Raw genomic sequence first — 19182 nt, forward strand, 5'->3', positions numbered from 1 at the left:
TTTATTCACACCTAGTACATCAATTACTTGAATGAATAATGGATTATTATTTCCAACCTCATCATTATCTTTGTTGAAAAAAAAATTCCTATTTATTTCCAATATATTCCTTCAATTCAAATTCAGTATACACACACACACACACACACACACACACACATATATATATATATATATATATATATATATATATATATATATATATATTGTCGTGGACAAATGGTATTCTATAATCTAGCTATAAAATTTTAAAAAAATGTTACATAAATATTATGCAGTAGTAAAGTAACTAAAATTAGTGGAATAATAAATATTTTACGACAAAATAGTTAAACTTTTTATAAACATAAAAAATAGTTATTTTATATTTAAATTTTTAATTTTAAAAATACTTATTTTATAAAAATGTGATAAAAAATAATAGTATTATAAGAGAAGTTATTTTTTTAACTTCTTTATAAATTTTTAAATACTTTTTTAAAAAATTATGTTTTAATTTTGACAATTGCATCAAATATTAATACGACTATTTTTTATATTAAAAACTAAAAAAAATTACTTTTAAAGCTTCCAAACAGACCTTATTTATCCTTCTCTCATTAAATGTGAGGTAAAAATAATTTAGTTAATAGTTGGTAGTTGGTCCAATAAAATAAGGGAACTCAGGAAGGGGCTGTGTGATGATGAATGTGACTGTGGCACAAATTGTCAATATCTAAGTATAGAAGCAGCTATAGATATGCATATAAATTTTCTTAATTCACACAGCATTAAATGAGTCAAAGGCAAATCCTACTAATATATAGTCATGAAATTATCATTTTTATGAGATAAATAATCATAAATAGTTTTTTTTATGACCAGTTATAATTTTCAGTTTATTGAATTAAAAAATGAAAAATATATATTTTTTAAATTTAGAATATATTTTTCAATGTATTGATGATTTTTTCCATTTACTTAAAAAAAAAAAAACTTAGCGGAAAAGATTTAGGATGATTTTAGTTGAAAACTTGTTATCAATAAATATCATAGTTTGGCAGATTTGGAATAACATTACGGTCGGGTCCTGAGGTTATTAGTAAGGTTATTTATTTTTAAGTGTGCTGAACAAGAATGGATAGAGATATTTCACCTAACATCCTTCCAAATCACAATATTCACCATACATAATCTTAATCTCCGATGTCCGATCCCTCTCTCTCGAATACTTTATACCTTCAATTTTGCAGATAGATAAAAATATAATATTAAAAAAAATACTATGTTAATCAATTCAACTGACTAATTAGAATACATAGCATATACAACTAACATTTACTGGTCCGTTTAAATAGTATATAAAATTTTTTATTAGTTCGTTTAAACAAGTATCGAGAGTTTGAATTATGTATTGTGTATAGAGTAATTTATTGATCAACAATAAAATTTTTAAATAAAATTTTGATTTACAATAAATCAATCTTTGACCTATTATACCGAAGAATATATATATATATATATATATATATATATATATATATATATATATATATGAAGTAAAAATGCTTTGTTGTATATATAGCATATATTAGGTATTAGAAGTTGTGTAGATGTATATGAAGTATAAATACTTTGTTGAGTTGTTCTGTTCGCGTGTCGGATACATTTTAGATACGGCACTCATCGACACTCGTTCGACATGTTTAACTGCGTGTTTTAATAAAAAATAAAAAAATTTCTCCGGACACGCCTAAATACCATCACGTGTTAGCGTGTTCAGTCTTATTGTTAACATATATTCTTGAAATAAATTTAGATATAGTATATATTATTATTTATTGAAACAAAAAATATTTTAAATATTTGATATAATTAAAATAAAATATTAAAAAAATAAAATAATTAATTTATATTTTAATATTAATAAAAAATCAAAATATCATTACGATTTATTTAAAAATTACTTTATATTTTATATGTACGCATGTTCCCGTATCTTAAAAGGTTTTAAAATTTGCGTGTTGGTCCGTGTCGTGTCGTATTTCGTGTCCGTACATCATAGGTAGATATATATTATAGATTAGTTCTTACTTGTCTTTTTTATTTATTGGTTAATATACCTATCATCTTATAATTAATACTAAAAGAATTATCAGAATTTATTATTTTTGGTTATTAGTTAATATTATTATTTAAAAGTATATAATAAATTATATTATTAAATTATTAAACTAAAAAAAATTAGACTAAAAAAATTAATTAATGGATTAGTTATATATAATGAATTCTTACTTCCAAAATTATATGCCATTAAAAAAATTTGATAATACATCTAACAGTTTTATATTTTCTTTTATGAGTTACACTACCATTTTGCTCGTTAGACGGCTCTAACCTTAATTACCCAATTGATTTTTTGGATAATTGACTTTATCTACAAAAAAATATATACCGTATATACCATGCAAGAACAAAATACAGATAAAAGTAAAACAGAGGAGGATGGAGTCATGGAGACACAAATTAAAGGCACAAATTTGAACAAAATACAAACTCTCTTTTTTTACCTATAGTCCATATGACATTTAAGAAAAGTGGGCACCTTCTTAACTTAATAGTCAACTCATTTAACTGTTAGTGACGCATACTATTTGTATTCACATTCATTATATATAAAAAAATATTCGGTAACTAAAATAAATTAGTTAAAAATAATTAAAAATTACTTTATTTAATATTTATTAATTATTGTTTAATATTAAACAAGGTAAATGTGGACTTTTTTTGTCTTCTTAGTAAAAAAAAAAAAAGAACTACAAATTTACAAAAAAAACCACAAACTCTATTATCTTTACTACCTATATATGGTGACGTAAATATTTGAGAAATAATAAAAAATAATTTAAAATAATTTTATATTAATTGTAATAAATACGTAATTATATATAAATGTTACATGTATAAAATTATAAGTAATAAATTAAATAAAACAACTTTAAATATATTATTTTTCAAACATTGCTAATGTAGTAAATCGGTATTGTTATTATGTATGTGAACACTTAAATTTGACATCAAAGAAATCTTTTGAAAAAGAAATAATAAGTGTCTAAATATAGTGTCTGCACATAGTGTCTGCATATAGTGTACATATATACAAATACCTCTCCATAAACAATTTATATCATTAAGAAAAATGGACCATTTCACAATCATTTTTTGGAATTAACTATATTAGTGATGCATATATTATTTGCATTTACTTTTGATCTTATAGATAAGATAATACTAATTTTTAGTTATTATTATTATTATTAAATGAGGTATATATATGACATTTCTATAAAATAGATCATATGTTTGATCTAATAATAATAAAATAGGATAAAATATTATTTTCGTCCCAATATTTAAGTAAAATTTTAATTTCACTATAATATTTTTTGTTTAAGGTAACCCTTATTTAAAGCAACATTTAATAAATGTTGTCTTAGATAGAAAAAGATAATATTTTTAATAAGTTGTCTTTGAGTATGATAAAGATAACAAAATTTTTGACCACCCACTAAAATAGTTGTCTTTAATATCTAAAACAACACTTAAAAAATATTGTATTATACAAAATTTAAGACAACATTTTAAAAAAATTTTTAACGGATTTAATATTATTCGACTGTTAAATTTGAATGAACAATTAACATGTTGAAAAGTTAATAACATTTAAATTTAGACATAAATCCACTAAAGGTTACTAAGCTAAAAAAAATTTTCTTTAATTCTGAAACGTTAATGATTAATTATTAGAATTTGAATTTTTTTTTTATAAGAAAATCAGAAAGAAATATTACAAAAAGATTTTGATTGTGTTTCTATAATATAAGAAAAAAATATTACTTAATAATTACATTATTAACAATTACGTCACTCACTCCATTCACTATTCGTATCAAATTTAATTTACATAAACCAACTAATAGGTTCTTAGCTTGTACAAGAGGATATATTAATTTCATGTTTTCCTCTGTGAAGGATGAGAACAATATAAGATCAAGTAATTAAATTATAAATTCTACTTTCATATTACAAGCTATTTTCATAGTGTGGCCTACACTATATTACATATAATACTCAAATCCTCTGAAATCTGAACTGTTCTTACTCAAATCATCATACACATTAAACGGCATGCATGCACTGTAATTAAGCATAAAAATAGAAAAAGAAATTGATACTACTAATATACTATACTACTATAAACTATGAAGAATAACCAAATCACTAAATGCATGCATTTATTATTATGCAACTACATATATATGCGAGTTAAGTGCTTGGAATTTATGGTGCCAACAAAAGTACATGCATGAATTGAGAAGCTCTAAACTCGTGTAATCATCAATTCATGCATGATAGATTGGGATTAATTAAGCTAATAATAAGTATTGTGTTTAGAGAGTTTATTAAACTTTTACCTGTAAAAATATTACAACTATATATATATGTTATTATATGTTATCTATATATTAAAAATTAATTATTAAATTAAAATATATATCAAAATATAAATATATAAATATATGTGTATATACAAATATATATTAATTAATTAATTTTTAGTATATATATAATATTTTTATTTAAACTTTTTAAAAATATTTATTAATATACAAACTAGAATATCAATAATTTTTAAACAAATAACCGTAATAAATACTTTATGAATTGCCAACCGTGACTAATAACTGAGATGTGGTGTGGATACGTGATTGACCCTAGAAGATATGTGATTTATGAGATAGAAAAATATCAAAATTATGGGCTTCGGGAATATATATATATATATATATATTATTGATTGGAACGTATTTATTGTAGTTTCTAAGCTTTTAAATCTTCTTCGATCCAAGATTCAATGAATATCAATTATACAGATATGTTTGAATGTGAAATACTGTTACTGTGTTACATGATAAACCAACCAAATTGGGCAAAATAGAAGATACGCATATATGATTCAAATATAATTTAATTAGTTTGAGTCGTGAATTAAGTGGTTTTATTTGGTCCAAAAGAAAAATCTAGAACAAATAGCACGAAATATTAATTTTAAATTGGTCCCTGCTCTCCAATTTTTACTCCATGATGAGTCAATTTGTTTAACAACATGTCATGTGATAGTTCATGTTACACATACATCAATCTTTTGTTAATTATGAATTTAATTTTTTATCTATTGACAACATAAAAAAATTTACGCAAATATTATTATTCAATAACATATTATTACATTACTAAAAAATATTTAACTTTTAAATTTATCAGTTAAAAATATTTAAATTTTAGAGAATAAGTCAATTTTTGGATCTATATATGCAAGTTGAAAGAATTTTTGGAGCGGTGCATGTATAAGAAAGGACGGGGCGAAGGGCAAATGATCTTTAAAATTTCATATAAACCCAAGTTAATTAACATAAAGAGTGTAAAGGTGAAATGATAAAAATATATTTTAAAATGTTTTTGTAATGTTAACGATATTTTATTAAAAAATTGTAACTAATTTAGGAACTTCATTAAAATATTAAATTTTAAAATGTTAGAACTTATTAAATATGATAAATTTTAAAAAATAAAAACTAATGAAATAATCTAACTTAAATAAATCTTATAAAATAATAGTTTAAAATTATGACGTACAGACATTGATATAGACACGATACAACATGACATATAGACATATAAATTTAAAATTTTTATGAGATATGAGAATATAATATATATATATATATATATATACAATATAAAATATTTTATAAATAAATTGTAATGATATTTTAGTATTTTATTGATATGAAAATATAAATTAATTTTTTTAATTATTTTTATATTTTTTATTATATAAAGTATTTAAAATATTATATGTTTTAATAATATATGAGTTAATACTCAATTTAACTCTTGAAATTTAAGGTTTGACTCAATTTGACCCTCAAGATTTTAATAGATTCAAACTGGATCCAAAATTTGTAATTATAGCTCGTATTAACTCTTAAGTTAATTTCCATTAACGACGTGTTAATTTGATACATTAACTCACTCTGATTTAGATTCTTCGCCCAGATTTCATGTGATAAAGACCTATTAGAATTTTTAGAAGCTTGAGTGCTGCTCACAAAGCCCCAGATTTTCCAAATTGAACTTGTTATTGTCGACTTCGTGAGGATGTTAGAAACCCAGTCAAATTTTAGTAGATCTAGTAGATCTCAGTCACATAAAACTTAGGTAAAGAATCCAAATTTTGGCAAATAGTTAATATGCAAAATTAATATGTCGATCACAAAAATTTGTTCAGGGACTGTCACGAGTTACTATTATAAATTTTAGGGTCCAAATTGAGTCAATTGTAATTTTAGAGATCAATTTGAGTTCGACTACAAATTTCAAGAACCAAATTGAGTATTAACTCAATAATACATACTATTTTTAAACTCATTTCAATAGTACACGTTAAAAATATAGCTAGACATGCTTATATGTGATGGTGTTTAAATGTGCTCAAACGCGTTTGAATTTTTTTTATTAAGATACCATTGAATACAGAAGACACACATATTAAACAAATATTAATAAAAATTATATTCCAAATAGATAAGTTTTAGATTATTTTTGACTAATTTATTTTAGATACCAAACATTTTCAAATATTTAATTGCATCAAAATTCAACTAATTGGATAAAAGACTACACACATCTAATAAATTAAAAAAATTGATAAATATACACTTGAATCCACTATAGCAACACATATAATGCACCTATATGTGCAAAGCCAAATAGTGATCTCAAAATTTAATGCAAGGTTGCTCCATGAAAACAACCTTCTCTTAAATGCATCATCTAACGCTTCCACCCACCCCACTCCCCCACTTCACCATTCTCCTTCCATCACCCAAATTCTCTTCCTTCTCCTTCCACAAATGGATTATTCCCCTTTTTACCCCTCTCTTTTTCCTTCTTTCCCTTCTTCTTCTTCTCCTCCTCCTCCTCCCCCATGTCCTCTTTCTTTTCCTCTCCTCCACCGCCTCCACTGCCACCGCCACCACCATCCGCCGCCGCCGCCGCCTACGTCACCAACCTCGGATTCGGTTACTCCATAGCCATAGCACTCGGCTTCCTCTTCCTCCTCTCCACAATCATCCTCTCTTCCTACCTCTGCTGCCGCGCTCTCCGCCACAACAACGACAACAATAACCGCCGCAGGAACCAAAACGACGGTGTGGTTTTGCCACGTGTCATTTTCGTAGCTGAGAACGACGTTGAAAATAACCAGCCTGGTGGAGGAAACGACAGCGCCGTTTTGGGTCTGGACCAGATCGTAATTAACTCGTACCCTAAGTTTCAGTTTAACGGCAACAACGACGTCGATGTTGACAGCATGTGTTCGATTTGTTTGTGTGAGTACAAGGATTCGGAGATGCTGAGGATGATGCCGGAGTGTCACCACTGCTTCCACGTCTCATGTCTTGATTCGTGGCTCAAGCTTAATGGCTCTTGCCCTGTTTGCCGGAACTCTCCAATGCCGACGCCGCTACCCACGCCGCTGCAGGAGGTGGTGCCGCTCTCTCTCTATGCCGCTGATAGGAGGGGAAGGAGTTGAGTTGAGTTGACTTTTTTTATTTAACAAAAAAAAAGTATTTTAGTATAAAAATTAGAATTTAATTTTAATGCATGAGCATTTTTAACAGACCAATCAATTAAGTAATTGATCGTGTGAATAATCGTTCAAAAAAACGAATATAATTATATGATCCGTGCATCAAAATTAAATTTTAAAAATTATACATAGAAACATGTTTTTAGTTCTTTTCAATGGATGATTACTGGTTAGGTTGTTAGAATATATAATTTTCATATAAAAATAATTTGTTATGTCAAGTAGTTTAATTTACAAAATTAGTTAGTATGTTTATAAAAATACTATTCTAACAATATTTATGTGAATATTGAATAGGCACCTTTTAATTTATAAAATCTCAAAACTGTAGCTAGTTTTATAATTGTCTCTAATTGTAAATGTCTTTATGTTTATGTTCTGTTTTATACAACTATATATTAAACACATTGTTCTAAGATTTCTCTTCTTGTGATGAAGGTCTATAAGTATTTTTAGTTACTATGATAGTCATGTAGAGTGTATTCATTTTATACAATGCCAAGTAATTCATGTATGTACTTCATCGATTGGATCAATGTGTTAACATTCTAGATCTACTTGGTGGCATATATATGATCTAGTATATGGTGGGCATTATTATAAAATCGAGTATAATGAAAAATTTTTTGTCAAGAAAAAATTAAAAGAGTTTTTGTTATGAAACATTATTCAATCTTTTATACTATAATTTTGCGATCTCAAATCTACAATCTCAAAATAAATATAAAGAGATTATGCTATTTAAGTTATAGCTGGTTAACGTGTAATGTAAGAGTTTACTACTAGATAGCTAGGCTTGATGATGATTCAATGCAAGAAAGGGAGTTGACTCCCTTTTGACCTTTTAGGCATTTTCTTCAATCTTCATAATACTTTTTTGGGGTTTCTTGTGACATGGGTTTGTAACTTGCATTGGAAGTAGCTTTATTAGTTATTGCTAATCAAGAATTATGTTTATTATGCGGTGCACTCATGAAGAATTGCTTAGGCATTCATCAATAAATTGGATTTTAATGGAAGAGGGGATGGATAAAATTTGCAAAATCTTTTTATGTAATATAAGTACAATGAATTCGAACTTCTTGTAATATAGGATCATTCTTTGTTTTGGTTGATTTGACTTTAAGCTCTATTCTCCTTTCTTGTCTATTTTTTAATGATTTTTTTAAAGTAATAAGTCAAATAAGTTTTTAAATTTTTTTTCATAGACCTATAAGTCATAAAAGATACAAAAATAAGTACTTGAAAATTTTGTGATGGACTTTGAAATTATTGAAAAAAGATAAGCATCAATAAGTCTCTAAATAATTAAAATACTAGACTTATAGATCCTAAAATTTTACAACCATAGAAATGATTCATCGTTTTATTAAGAACTTAATTATAAGTTCACCGTTATAATTTTTCATAAATTTACTCGATACTTTTCTTCGTGAACCTATAAGTGCTTTGTTTTTTTTTTTTTTCCATGATATCCCTAAGTCCGATAGACTAAATACTAATTCGTCTTAGATTGAAATTTCATTTAAGGGTCTATTGTTGGCCAATGAATTGCTGCATGTATAAAGCGAAATTCGAATCCCAACACTTATTTAAGCGGACGAATGAGCTGACCACTCGGCTAATCCAAATTATTTTTTTTTTTTGACTTTGTACTTTTACTATTCCATAAAATTCTATAAATTCTGCAAAATTTTTGGTAAACCTACTCTTCTTGTTACTCTTTCAATTTTGGGGCCATCTTCAGAATAATAGTTAGTCAGTTACTGTTAGTAGTTGTTAGTAGGGTCCAGACCCATCTAGTTGTTGTGGTCATTAGTGGGAATCTTTGTATTATTTGAGGTATCACATTCATTCCCAGAACATGTGTTGTGTCCTGTTTTGTTGATAGCTACTTAGAATTAAATATTCAACTTTTATGATAAAAAATTGCATAGAATCATAGATATCCTACTTATTTGAGTAAATTTTATGATCACTTTTTGCTAATTGAAGTTGAGTATTTGTTAAGCGATCATCACTACATGACATTGCATCATCCACAAGGAAGCTTCTGATTTGTGTAGGAGACAGAAATTAATCATGGGTTAAAAAGAGAAAAGGAAGAAAACCTCTATTCTATTTGTGTGGTTAATTAATCCCATTTTAAATTTTTATGTATATAATTTTTAAATTTTTACATTAATCTTCCCTAATTTTATTTGTTCTCCTCTTCTAGAGTTATATCTTTTTTATATTCATTCCCTCTAAAAAATTACTCTAACTCTGCCCCTATAGTTGTCATTGGTAATAGTGGTTTAAATTCCCAGTGATCGGAGATGATGAGATAAATATTTGTTTTCATTTTTTAGAAATATATAATCATAGAATTGTTTAATTCTATAATATTATATCTTTGCCTTTTATTTTAAAATCTCTTTTTGTATTTATTTTTGTATCTTGATCTCAAACATAAACCAAACCCTACCTATATAGTGTCAAACTCTCTTCATTATTAGCGTTCTTTTCTTGTTTGTTGTTGAACACCAAATGCGTGGAGCACATGGAAAAAAATATTTTGATGCTTAAGTTAGCCAAACAATAAAAATTCAAAAAAAAATTATAAATAAACTGAGATTCCGATTATTGCAACAAAAATGTAACAATAAAAGAAGAATTAACGCAAAATTTGATCAAAGAGAGAAGAAAAAGAACGATTTAATGATTTTGAAATTCAAGGTACGTTGAACTCCACTCGTAACAAATTCAACCATTTTTTAGACCATTTTTAGTAAAAAATTCATCTCAATTTTTATTTATGACCCATCTGTCATAAAAAATAACTCTACCTCAACTTTTGCGTCATAAAAAGTAAATAAGAACTCAAAATATCTCTTTCTTCTCCATTAGGAGAAACTAACTTTAGTCCCTATTGTGGTCTCACTTAATTAATTAATTAATTAAAATACTTAAAATTAATGTAATTAATTTTTTTCAATAATATAACTTAAATTTATAAATTTAAAAATAATTCACTATTAAAAGATATTAATATTAAATAAATTCATATATAACAATAATACACAATATATAATTTGGGATTACACTAATTTGTAAAATTACTTAATACAAAGAAAAACACAATTAAGCTCTATAGTTGACGACAAGCATTGTGAAATTGCCATATGTGTTCAATCAAGTCCTCTTTCAATTGTCTATGTTGCTGTCTATTTCAAAATTGGGCATTTCTTTGGAGAAATTGATGGTATGGTGCAAAATCTTCTTCTCCCAACTGAGGTTGTGATAAGCCATTTTCGATATCATCATACTCTAAGCCTTGAGCAAAATTTCCTGCATAAGTGTCTCTTTCATCCTCAACAATCATATTATGCAATATAATACAAGCTCTCATTATGTTGGCAAGCTTTTTCTTTTCCCAAAAGCGAGCTGGACCACGTATAATTGCAAAGCGTGCTTGCAACACTCCAAATGCTCGCTCCACATCTTTTCTTTGCCCTTCTTGGTATTGTGCAAATAACTTGCGTTTATCTTCTTGTGGCTTTGAAATTGATTTGACAAATGTGGCCCATTCAGGATAAATACCATCTGTTAAATAGTATCCCATAGTGTAATTATTACCATTAATAGTATAATTTACCTCCGAAGCACGGTCATTTAGAATATCATCGAGCACTAGAGAACGATCTAACACGTTGATATCGTTATTTGAACAAAAAACTCTAAAGAACGAATGCCATATCCAAAGATCTGAAGATGCTACAACCTCAAGTACTATGGTTGCAACCCCACAATAACCACTCATGTACATACATTTTCACGCCTTTGGATAATTTTTCCATTGCCAATGCATGCAGTCAATGCTACCCAACATGCCAGAAAAGCCACGACCCTCTGCCATTTGTAGTAGTCGTCGTACATCATTTGGATTCGGTTGTCGCAAGTATTCATCCTCGAACACCGAAATGGCACCTTCAACAAATTTTTCAAGCATTTGATTGTAGTGCTCTCGCCTATGCGCACATAATCATCAACAGCATCAGCTGCTACGCCATATGCTAACATCCATATCGCAGCGGTACATTTTTGGAGTGGTGACAAGTCTCTTCTTCCAGTTGCATCAACCATCTGTTGAAAATACGGATAGACGTTTGAGAGAGCGTCTACTATCCGAAGGAACACATGTCTTCTCATTCGAAATCTCCATCGGAAAATGTTAGCATTATACACCGGTTCATCTGCAAAGTAATCTTGGAAAAGGCGATCATGTCCTGCTTCTCAATCTCTGTTGATCTATCTACGGGGAGTTGGGATAGAGATTCTATCGATATCTTCTTCTTCTGAATCTTCGATTAAACCGTAAACACTCATCGATCCAATTATCTATGATTGTGTTATCTTGCCGTCTTCTTTTGCCAAACAAAGCCTCATTAAACATATCATCAAAATTTCTATCCATATCTAAAAATGTAATTTTTAGTTCTCTTTCGAGGTGAGAAACAAGAGTTGAAGTGGAGTTGCAGAGTCATTGATAGTTGATATTTATAAGTGTGTCTGCAATAAGTACATACTCCTCAACGTCTAGTTTTACAACGGCTACTTAACGACTAGTTTTGCAACGGTTATTTAACGGCTAATTTTGCAACGGTTACTTTCATGAACAATAACGGCACAATAATATTGACTAATTTAAAAAATTACATCAGAAATAAATAAAACAAACTACATCACATATCAGTAATATGCAATAAAAATAAGAACATAATACATAACTCTACGAATACAAAGAACCATTAAGTAAACCACTTGGTGATGATTTTCTCACATGCAATCTCATGAAGAGCTCGTCGTTTTTCACTCATTGTAGACGTGTCAGCATTAAGTATTTGCAAATCCATTTCTCTTTTCCTTTCCTTGGCCATCCTTTCCATTTTCTTTTCCCTTTCCTTGGCCATCCTTTCCATTTCCCTTTCTTTTGCATTTATCTCCATTTCTTTAATATACCTCTGAGTTTGTAATTTTTGTTCTTTCATTGCCGCTTGAATTTGTAACTCCTTCTCTTTGATTGCCATAATCTTTGCTCTATGTTCCCTCTCCTCTTCTCTTTCTTTTTTCCTATCCATTAGTTCCTTTTCTCTAACATTCTTAATATCTTCCATGAGAAACAACTTTTTAACCACCAATGATTTTTTTTTTCGCTAAAATTTTTAGACATTTGTGCTTTTTCTTTATCTTTTCGCTTGCTCTTTTTTGATCCTTGTGGGCAAATGGGAGAGTCCACACCGGGTTCATCAGCCAACGGTGTTTCTGGGTTTGATGAGGATGAGTATGCTCTAGTTGCACTAACTTTGGTTTTCTTTGAGCCGCCACTCTGTGTAGGTAGTTGGCTTCTCCATTTTTGCTCCAACCGAAGCATGTTCCAATGCCTCTCAAAAGTGAATTTTTGACCATAATTTGTGGAATAAAGTTTATAGACAAACTCCTTTATATCATCAGCGTCAAACCACTCCTTATGTTTCGACTAGCTTGATCGTAGCAACCGGCAAATTGTGCAACAGCCTTGTTGATCTTATACCATTGTTTCTTACATGCAACTACCCCCATTATGATGTCGGAACAAAATTCTACACAGTAATTATGAATTCGACTCCAAAATGTTTCTCCCTTTTGATCGGTACCAACTATAGGGTCAGTTGAAACATTTAACCATGCACTTATCAGCATCTCATCCTCTTTCCAATGCCAGTGTTGAATACTATCTTGCCTTCGATCTTCAATATCATCATCATTGAGGTTGATAGCATCTAATCCATGAGGATTGGCAAAATCTGAATATTACGAATTTGGACTAAATTGTATAGGAGTCTGAGAGGATGGGTTAGAAGAGCCACCAACACCAGGTGAGTTATTTCTGTACGCACTAAATTAAGTTGGAAATGACAAGGAAGTTGGACTAACATTTTCGATGGAGGGGTTAAATATGGAAGAAAATGGAAAATGTGGTGTTTATGAATTTCGATTTTGTGGTTGGAATATAAGAAATTGATTATTATAAGAAGCTTGAAAATTGAAATTAGAAAGATTTTGTGGATTTGGATTTTGAAATGTATTCGGTAGTGTGAAGTTTTGATTTGGAACTTGAGAGTTTGAGGTTTGAGATGGTTAGGTATTTAGAATTTGAGAAAGTTTTGTAAGTAATTGAAGAAAGAGTTGAGTTGGTTTGAATCCATTTTTAAAAAAAAAATTACCAGAACTTTGATTTCGTAAACTTGGAAAAAGATGGAGAAGAGTAGTAGAAAGTGTGAGAATAGAAGTGTATCTAGCTGGTATATATAGAGTAACAAAATATTAATTTATTAATAATAACAGTAACAGAGTAACGACTAATTTTTAACTGCTAATTTTGCAATGACTAGTTTTACAACGGCTAATTTAATATAATAATATAAATAATATTCAATATTAATTATGACATAAATAATTAATATAAATTATTAATTAAATAAAAATTTAATTATTTAATTTAATTATTATTTAAATAATTAATATAAATTATTAATTAAATAAAAATATAGTTATTTAATATAATTAATTATTATAATTATTATTAAATTAATTATTATTTAATTATTTAATATAATTATTTATTTAAATAATAACTTGCCAAATGACAAGTTATTATTTGCTACTTCCAGTCCCTACTCAGAGGGATTTTGTTCCATCGGACCTTGTGCAAGGACCAATTCCATTTTGTTCCAACGGACAGGAACTCGTTTGTGTCAGAAAAGGTTACCAAGACACTCACCGTTGGAGATGGTCTTAGAACAAGTCCAATGTATGAGCCCCAATTCTACTTTTTCTGACACAAAAAAGTTCTAGCTGTTGGAGCAAAAGAAGAGAAGGTCCCTACACGGATTTCTAGAGGAACCAGGCCCTTTGAATGGAGACTTTGAGAAGCCAATAATAACTTGCCAAATGGCAAGTTATTATTTAAATAAATAATTATATAAAATTTTAATTAATTATATTAAATAATTATATTATAATAAATAATTATATTTTTATTTAATTAATAATTAAAATAATTAATTAGATTAAATAATTAAATTTTTATTTAATTAATGATTTATATTATTATATTTAATTAGCCGTTGCAAAACTAGCCGTTGCAAAATTAGCTGTTGAAAACTAGCTGTTACTATGTTATCATTATTATTAATAAATTAATATTTTGTTAATCTATATATACCACTTAGATACACTTTTATTTTCACACTTTCTATTACTCTTCTTCATCTTCTTCCAAGTTTACGAAATTAAAGTTCTGCTAATATTATTTTTTGTTTCAGAAAAATGGGGTTTCTGGTTCAAATAACGATATCAACGTGTTAAATTGTTCTCCAGTGTTCGATGATATTCTAAATGACCGTGCTCTGGAGGTAAATTATACTATTAATAGTAATAATTATACTATGGGATACTATTTAGCAGATAGTATTTATCCTGAATGGGTCACATTTGTCAAATCAATCTCAAAGCTACAAGGAGAGAAACACAAGTTATTTGCACAATACCAAGAAGGGCAAAGAAAAGATGTGGAGCGAGCATTTGGAATGTTGCAAGCACGGTTTGCAATTATACGTGGTCCAGCTCGTTTTTGGGAAAAAAAGAAGTTTGCCAACATAATGAGAGCTTGTATTATATTGCATAATATGATTGTTGAGGATGAAAGAGACACTTATGCTGGAAAATTTTGCTCAAGGCTTAGAGTATGATGATGTCGAAAATGGCTTATCACAACCTCAGCTGGGAGAAGAAGATTTTGCACCATACCATCAATTTCTCCAAAGAAATGTCCAACTTTGAAATAGGCAGCAGCATAGACAATTGAAAGAGGACTTGATTGAACACATATGACAATTTCACAATGATTATCGTCAATTATAGAGTTTAATTATGTTTTTCTTTGTATTAAGTAATTTTACAAATTAGTGTAACCCCGAATTATATATTGTGTATTATTGTTATATATGAATTTATTTAATATTAATATCTTTTAATAGTGAATTATTTTTAAATTTAAATTTTAAATTACATTATTGAAAAAATTTAATTACATTAATTTCAAGTATTTTAATTAATTAATTAAATAGGATCACAACAGGAACTATAGTTAGTTCCTCCTAATGGAGAAGAGAGAGATGCTTTTGAGTTCCTATTTACTGTTTATGACGCAAAAGCTGATGTGGAGTTACTTTTTATGACAGGTGGACCATAAACAGAAATTGGGATGAATTTTCTGCTGGAGATGGTCTTAGGTCCCATTATCCCTCCTCTCTCACTATATTCCCCTCGGGACCTAACTAACTCTCTCCATCCCATGTTTATTGTGCACGGACACTCACTTTCCTACTTGGTAGTCCTTGGTCTAATACGGAGCTTGTCTTACTCTCTTATTTCTGGATTTTGATTTTCTAAATTTTGAATCAAGAGAGAAAATATTCAAGGATGAGATATCATACTTTATTCTATTAAGTAAAAATTCAAAATTTAAAAGATCTAAATTTTCTATTTCTAATTGGACTTGCTACTTCTTGCCCTTCTTTGGCAGGTGCATAAGCTGGGTTTTCCATTGGGCCTTCCATCGAGTCAGTTTGCTGAACCGGATTAGAGTTGACGTTCGCATTAACTATCCCCTGCTCGATAAACACCTTGTCCTCAAGGTCAAGATCTAAGAACAAACGTTAGAGCTCATCCTTGTCGATCCAACTTGTCTCTTCGGGAGGTGACCCTGCCCATTCCAGCAACACCTGTTCGATCGGCGCCCCCTCTCACGTAACGATGTGACGTCCGATTATCGGCTTATCGCAGTTGGGAGGGACTGGAAGGTCGTGGACGTCGTTGTTAAAGCCGGACTTCCCATTGGTAGATTCCAAATTTCCCATGATACTCTTTCAGCATAGAGACGTGGAAGACTAGGTGGATAGTGCTCCCCTCCAACAACTCCAACCGGTATGCGAGCTTTCGAACTCGCCACTACACGTGGTAAGGCTCGAAGAACTGCCGACGTAACTTCGGGTGTTCCTTGAGGAAGAGAGAAATCTGCCGGTATAGTTTAAGTTTCAATAAAATCCAATCATCCTCCTTAAACTCTTTATCTCTATGATTTTTATCTATTTGCTCTTTCATTCTCTGCGTTGCTTGTTGCAGGTAAAATCTCAATTCATCATTAAGGATCTCTGTAATGCACAAAAACTGATCCACTTCCAATACTAGAGAAGCTCCAGAGATATAACTTGGTGGAAGGTTCATTAGAAACCCTTGTAATGCTTCATGGGGTGTCATCTGGATTACAGAGTGAAAGGAGCTATTATTGTAGCAAAACTCAATTTAAGGAAGGAAGGAAATCCAACACTCTGGTCTAGAATGGGTGAATACTAGCAAATACTGCATCAAAGAACAATTTGTATTTGATCATCACTCTGAGGATGATAAGTTATACTATAATATAGTCTAGTTTTATTATGCTCAAACAAGCTCCGCTAAAATTCAATGAGAAAAATTAAGTCGTGGTTTGATACAATAACAGCAGAAAAGTCATAAAACTTGACTATGGACACAATGAAGACCATACCAACGGATGCAACAATAAAGCCGGGACACAACTTTAAAATGGGCTGTCTTGCTAAAGCGCGCGGTCCACGACCACCATAATGGCCGAGTTATGCTAATTAGATCAAAATCCAAACTCAGTATACACTTTGCCCAAATTATGTTTTACCAATTTTATAGTTTTTTTTTTCGAATATCATTTTTAATTTGATGTTATAAGGTTTTATGAATAACTTCTTTTTGAGCTGCATACGTTGCTGAGGAAGGGAGGTATTGCACTCACCTTTGAGTGACTACTACTTTTCTTTGACAATACATTAAATTGATTAGGATACTCATAACATGCACAAATAATTTACAAAGTTTTTCATTCTAGTACAACTTCTGAAATTTCAATCAAATATCCAAATTCCAAACATGCACTAAATCCAAAAATAAGACATTGGTAAACCATAACGATTGTTTTTGCTCTCCTCTTTATTCTTGAGTTAAAACTCGAAAATATCTTTTGTTTTGTGTTAACAAATTAAGACCAAATTCTTAATTTTGTGTTTTGCTCTTATCATAAAAATGACCGTTCAAATTAATATGTTAGTTAATAAGCTTAAATATTAGAATTTGGTTCAATAATTTTTTTTAGTCAGATGAATTGAACACTTCTAATTCTATATATTACGTCATAAATTTACACACATATTATTTGGGTTTTATTCATTATTTGACCATCATTAAATCAAATAATAAAGTTTGGTTCAATAATTTTTTTAATCGGATGAATTGGACATTTTCAATTTTATATATTACATCACAAATTTATATATATAATATTTGGATTTTATTTATTATTTGACCATCACTAATTTTAAATTCAAATACAGTATAGTGCAAGGACTAATTCGTCGCAGTACTGAGCTCTATTTAAAGGTTTGTTGTTGGCCAATGGGTTACTTCATGCAAAAGGCGGGATTCAAACTCCCGACATTTACTTAAGCGGACTAGTAAGCTAACCACTAGACTAATCCAATTTGGTTTCTTTTTGGTGTACTTGTTAAGAGGCACACAGATCCTTCACAAGATGGAACCTCAAGCTTGTGTTTTTTTTTTTTTTTCAGTTTTTGGTCTATGTAGTGAAGTTAGCCCAATTTCAACATAGCGGTACGGTCTCTTTTACCATAAAACAAATACAAAAAATGAAATCTACATTTTTTTTTCCACTTTTTAAGCAAATTAAGTACCAATTATTTAGATACCATAGAATTTTTCTAATAGTATATTGTTGTATTGAAATTATTAGTAGGCAACCAAAATGTACCTTTGTTGAGTGATTACATATTGACACAGCCTTGTGTAGTTAATTATTTTACCAAAACTAACAAGATTGAATTATGTACTTGCATATTAAAAGTTAATCTTTTGATTAATGGCCATATTTAATAAAAAAATTTAAAAAGAAATTCTAACAGTTTAATACTTAACGATTTCTGGGTGACTACAGAATAACAATAATTTAACATCAATCTTAGTATTATGAGTATTATTTGAAAAGAAAAAATTTAGAAAGGCTAACATTTTTATTAAAATTTGAACAATACTTAATTATTAAAATAAAAATAAATAATTTTATATTATTAAAAATATTAATAATAACTAATTAATTATTACAAATTATAAAATCTATTGACTTTTACCCCCATCTCGTCTGAAAATTAGTGAGGCCTCAACGTGGAAGACAGTACTATGACGTTAGCTCCACCTTCCACCACAAAAAGCACCAAGCCGACCAAGACCCCAATTCACCATTTAATCCAATCCGTAGCCGCCACGTGTCTCATCCCATTCACCTATCAGTCACTTCTTTCCGAAAGTACCCACTCTCAGAC

The 19182-nt window shown here is 29.0% G+C and overlaps 1 protein-coding gene and 1 long non-coding RNA gene across 2 annotated transcripts; both read left to right on the top strand.

Moving 5' to 3' along the window:
* The first annotated feature begins 6820 nt into the window (after positions 1 to 6820).
* Positions 6821 to 8250, top strand: LOC112732937 (RING-H2 finger protein ATL67). Its single transcript, XM_025781772.3, has one exon. The coding sequence runs from the start codon at positions 7031 to 7033 to the stop codon at positions 7634 to 7636; it is 606 nt and encodes a 201-aa protein (XP_025637557.1). The 5' UTR covers positions 6821 to 7030; the 3' UTR covers positions 7637 to 8250.
* A 7882-nt stretch (positions 8251 to 16132) lies between these two features.
* On the top strand, positions 16133 to 17273 carry LOC114925553 (uncharacterized). The gene is made up of 2 exons (XR_003814908.2): positions 16133 to 16798; positions 16901 to 17273. It is a non-coding gene; the product is annotated as an uncharacterized lncRNA (long non-coding RNA).
* The last annotated feature ends 1909 nt before the right edge of the window (positions 17274 to 19182 follow it).

The sequence above is a fragment of the Arachis hypogaea genome, chromosome 2, assembly GCF_003086295.3.
Source record: "Arachis hypogaea cultivar Tifrunner chromosome 2, arahy.Tifrunner.gnm2.J5K5, whole genome shotgun sequence".
Taxonomy (NCBI): domain Eukaryota; kingdom Viridiplantae; phylum Streptophyta; class Magnoliopsida; order Fabales; family Fabaceae; genus Arachis; species Arachis hypogaea.

Coding starts and splice junctions, on each gene's coding strand:
- LOC112732937 (XM_025781772.3), top strand. CDS start 7,031: ATGTCCTCTTTCTTTTCCTCTCCTCCACCGCCTCCACTGCCACCGCCA.